Source organism: Ailuropoda melanoleuca, unplaced genomic scaffold (genome assembly GCF_002007445.2).
Source record: "Ailuropoda melanoleuca isolate Jingjing unplaced genomic scaffold, ASM200744v2 unplaced-scaffold9800, whole genome shotgun sequence".
NCBI lineage: Eukaryota > Metazoa > Chordata > Mammalia > Carnivora > Ursidae > Ailuropoda > Ailuropoda melanoleuca.
The window spans coordinates 1-3,033 of record NW_023255326.1 but is presented as its reverse complement, the minus strand read 5'-3'; the positions used below and the strand labels follow the sequence as shown (position 1 = coordinate 3,033).

At 58.9% G+C, this 3,033-nt stretch overlaps 1 protein-coding gene and 1 long non-coding RNA gene across 2 annotated transcripts; one reads left to right on the top strand and one right to left on the bottom strand.

Moving 5' to 3' along the window:
- Nucleotides 1–375: 375 nt before the first annotated feature.
- On the bottom strand, nt 376–1,466 carry LOC117800967. The gene is made up of 3 exons (XR_004623234.1): nt 1,420–1,466; nt 1,229–1,311; nt 376–1,111 (listed from the first exon to the last, which is right to left on the bottom strand). It is a non-coding gene; the product is annotated as an uncharacterized LOC117800967 (long non-coding RNA).
- A 116-nt stretch (nt 1,467–1,582) lies between these two features.
- Nucleotides 1,583–3,027, top strand: LOC109488776 (beta-1-syntrophin-like). The gene is made up of 2 exons (XM_034653540.1): nt 1,583–1,619; nt 1,786–3,027. The coding sequence occupies exon 2, from the start codon at nt 2,008–2,010 to the stop codon at nt 2,650–2,652; it is 645 nt and encodes a 214-aa protein (XP_034509431.1). The 5' UTR covers nt 1,583–1,619; nt 1,786–2,007; the 3' UTR covers nt 2,653–3,027.
- The last annotated feature ends 6 nt before the right edge of the window (nt 3,028–3,033 follow it).

Below are 3,033 nucleotides of genomic sequence, written 5' to 3'. Positions count from 1 at the left end.
GGGGTTCTGGTGCCTAGCTCCTCCTTAATGTTTCGGGTTATTACATAGACACTCAGGCTCTGATTTCCCTAAAGAGTGAGAGATTCACTCCTGTGAATCCTCAGCCTCTAAAGCAGAGGGCAGTCCCAACTTGTTTTCCCACCACCCTGGGGCAGACCTCTGTGGGCTCCCTATGATCCTGTGGCTGCTGTCCCTGCAGCTGTGGGTACGTTTACATGAAAGAACATAGATCTTGAAGAAAACTGGTGGATTAAAAATGTAGGAAAGGTGGGAACTGCAAATAGAAGCATTAATCTGGGTCTCTGCTCACCTGCCTCCAGTGACTTCTCCTCAAAAGAAGCCCCAATGTTTTCATTGTCATGCCTGGAACTCCAGCTACCTGCCTGGAACTCCAGCTACCCTTTAGGGATTCATCTGAGTTTTGAAGTGTTGACAATTAAAAGTGTGGGTCATTCTGGAAGGGTTAGAGGATGTTGGGTAATGTCAATGATGATACATATCAGTGGGAATGTGTGATAAGATTTCTTTCCCCCCCGGACACCTTGCTAGGTTGGGTCTACCTTTAGGAATGAGCAGATTTGTGAGTTTTGTTTTGTTTTGATTTTGGACAGAGGGGAGAGGGGTGTACAGAGGCAGGAGATACATGAGAGACTTAAAACTCTTGGGGAAGCCCATGGCATCTGATTATGGCGGAGGGAGAACCTGAGGGGTTCAAGGACCAGGAGGACTCTGGGAGGTTCACCTGTGACACGGGCTATGTTGGCATTTCTGGATTGGCCTAGTAAGGTAACAAACAATTATCATACTGTTCCCCTGAAAAAATGCAGCCTGAGATCCAAATAAGTAACTAAAGGAACTTTTCAGATACAATCAATCCATTGACACTGAGTTCTCAAATGGTGAATTTCCTATATTGGATCTTGGGAAGAAAGCGAAAGTCCCAGGAAACATTTGGTATGGCAATGGGGGGGGGCAGATAGGTCAGAAGCATTGAGCATATTCGCCGTTAAAGCTGGAAAGACATCAGTTCCTGGGGTCTGGGGCAAACAGTGACCTGCTGAAAACCCCCACCAGCACAGACACCTCTCCAGAGATCCGGCAGAAAGATGTCCTGCATTTAAAGAGAGGAAGTTTCGGGCACTCGGGTTATGCTGACGTTTCAGGCGGAGTTCTCAGGACAGCCTTCCCTCTTGACTCTCGAGAACCCAAGGCCTCCGTCTGAATCTACCTGAGAATCCTCGCGCAAAGGAGAGACAGGTAAGAACTCAGCAGAAGCCAAGCCTCGGTTTGAGGTAGCCAGCGTGAGGAGACCTGGATATAGATACAGCTGGGGGTTAGGACTGAGGGGCAATCCAGCGGGGGGNATCCAGGGGGGGGGGGGGTGCAAGGGAAGGGGTCAGGAGCGTCGAGTGAGGGGACCTGGGCCAGACGAGCGGTCCCAGCGGAGGAGCGCTGTGGGCGCCCGCGGGCAGGCGAGGGTCTCGAGGAGAGGGCCGGGTGGGGAGGAGAGCTGGCGCGAGGAAGCTGCCCTGCGGCGCCGTGGGCTCCCGCAGAGCGGCGGCGGGGGTCTGAGCCGGCGAGAGAGAGAGCGAGCTTCGGAGCTGCGGCGGCTGGAACAGGTGAGCGGCCGCTGGGCGGCGACTCCCCGCCCCTCCCCGCGGGCGTGCCTCCTCCTACCGACCCTCCCGGCGCCGAGCTGCTCCGCGGCTCCCCTCGGTTTGGGCTTTTGCAACTGGCAGCTGGCTTTTTTTTTTCCCCCTCCCCTGTGTCTGTCTCTCCTTGTAGGTCGCTCCACCCCGCCCAGGATCAGGCGAGGGGGAACGGGCTGGGCTGCGGCTGCCAACTCGCGCGGAGCGCGTGTGCGAACTCCCGGAGCGGCGTCCCGCGCCCAGCCTCCTCCTTGCGGGGCGCGCGCTCCTCGCTCCCCGGGCCCGCGGCCTCCCCCGCAGCCCTTCCCCACTTTAACCCCCTTTGGCAATCACATGGCATTTTAAGAATGCCGGAAAGATGGCGGTAGCGGCGGCGGCGGCAGCGGCGGCGGCGGGGCCGAGCGGCGGGGGAGGCGGCCGGGCGCAGCGGAGCGGGCTGCTGGAAGTTTTGGTGCGGGATCGCTGGCACAAAGTTCTGGTGAACTTGAGCGAGGACGTCCTGGTTTTGAGCAGCGAGGAGGGCGCCGCGGCGTACAACGGCATCGGGACCGCCACCAATGGCTCGTTCTGCAGGGGCGCCAGCGGCGCGCAGCCCCCGGACTCGCCCGCGGGGGTCCGCACCGCCTTCACCGACCTGCCCGAGCAGGTGCCCGAGGCCATCTCCAACCATAAGCGCGGCGTGAAGGTGCTGAAGCAGGAGCTGGGCTGGTTGGGCATCAGCATCAAGGGGGGCAAGGAGAACAAGATGCCCATCCTCATCAGCAAGATCTTCAAGGGGCTGGCGGCGGATCAGACCCAAGCCCTGTACGTGGGCGATGCCATCCTGTCGGTGAACGGGGCAGACCTGCGGGACGCCACCCACGACGAGGCGGTGCAGGCGCTGAAGCGCGCTGGCAAGGAGGTGCTGCTGGAAGGTAAGGGGTTAACGCCGCGCGGGCCGCGCACACACCTCCTCACCCTCTCACCGCACCCTCACGCTCACCCACTTGCCGGTACAGCCTAGGGGCCCGGCGTGGGGGGGGTGTGGCGGGGAGTTTGGACAACTTTAACCCAGCTGGGGGCAACTTGTCCCTACGCGAGAGTCGCTGCAGGCTTGGACCCAGCGGGGGTGTGTGCAAAGGCTGGGCGAACAGGGTTTCTGGAGCTACGTAGCAGATGGTTAGGGCACCGTGTCCCATTTTTACCCGCGGATAATCCGAGGGTAGCGTAGGGGCCCGGGAAGTGGGACTGGAAATGAAAGGCAGCGGTCCATGCTACGGTTAGAGCTCACTAATCGCAACTCTCATGGTTTTCTGCTTTGGCACCATGTTCTTCTCAGAAGCCTGGGCAATCCATTTAAAAGGGTTGAGTCCTCAAGAAGACAGGGAGGAGTGGCAGTGTTTGA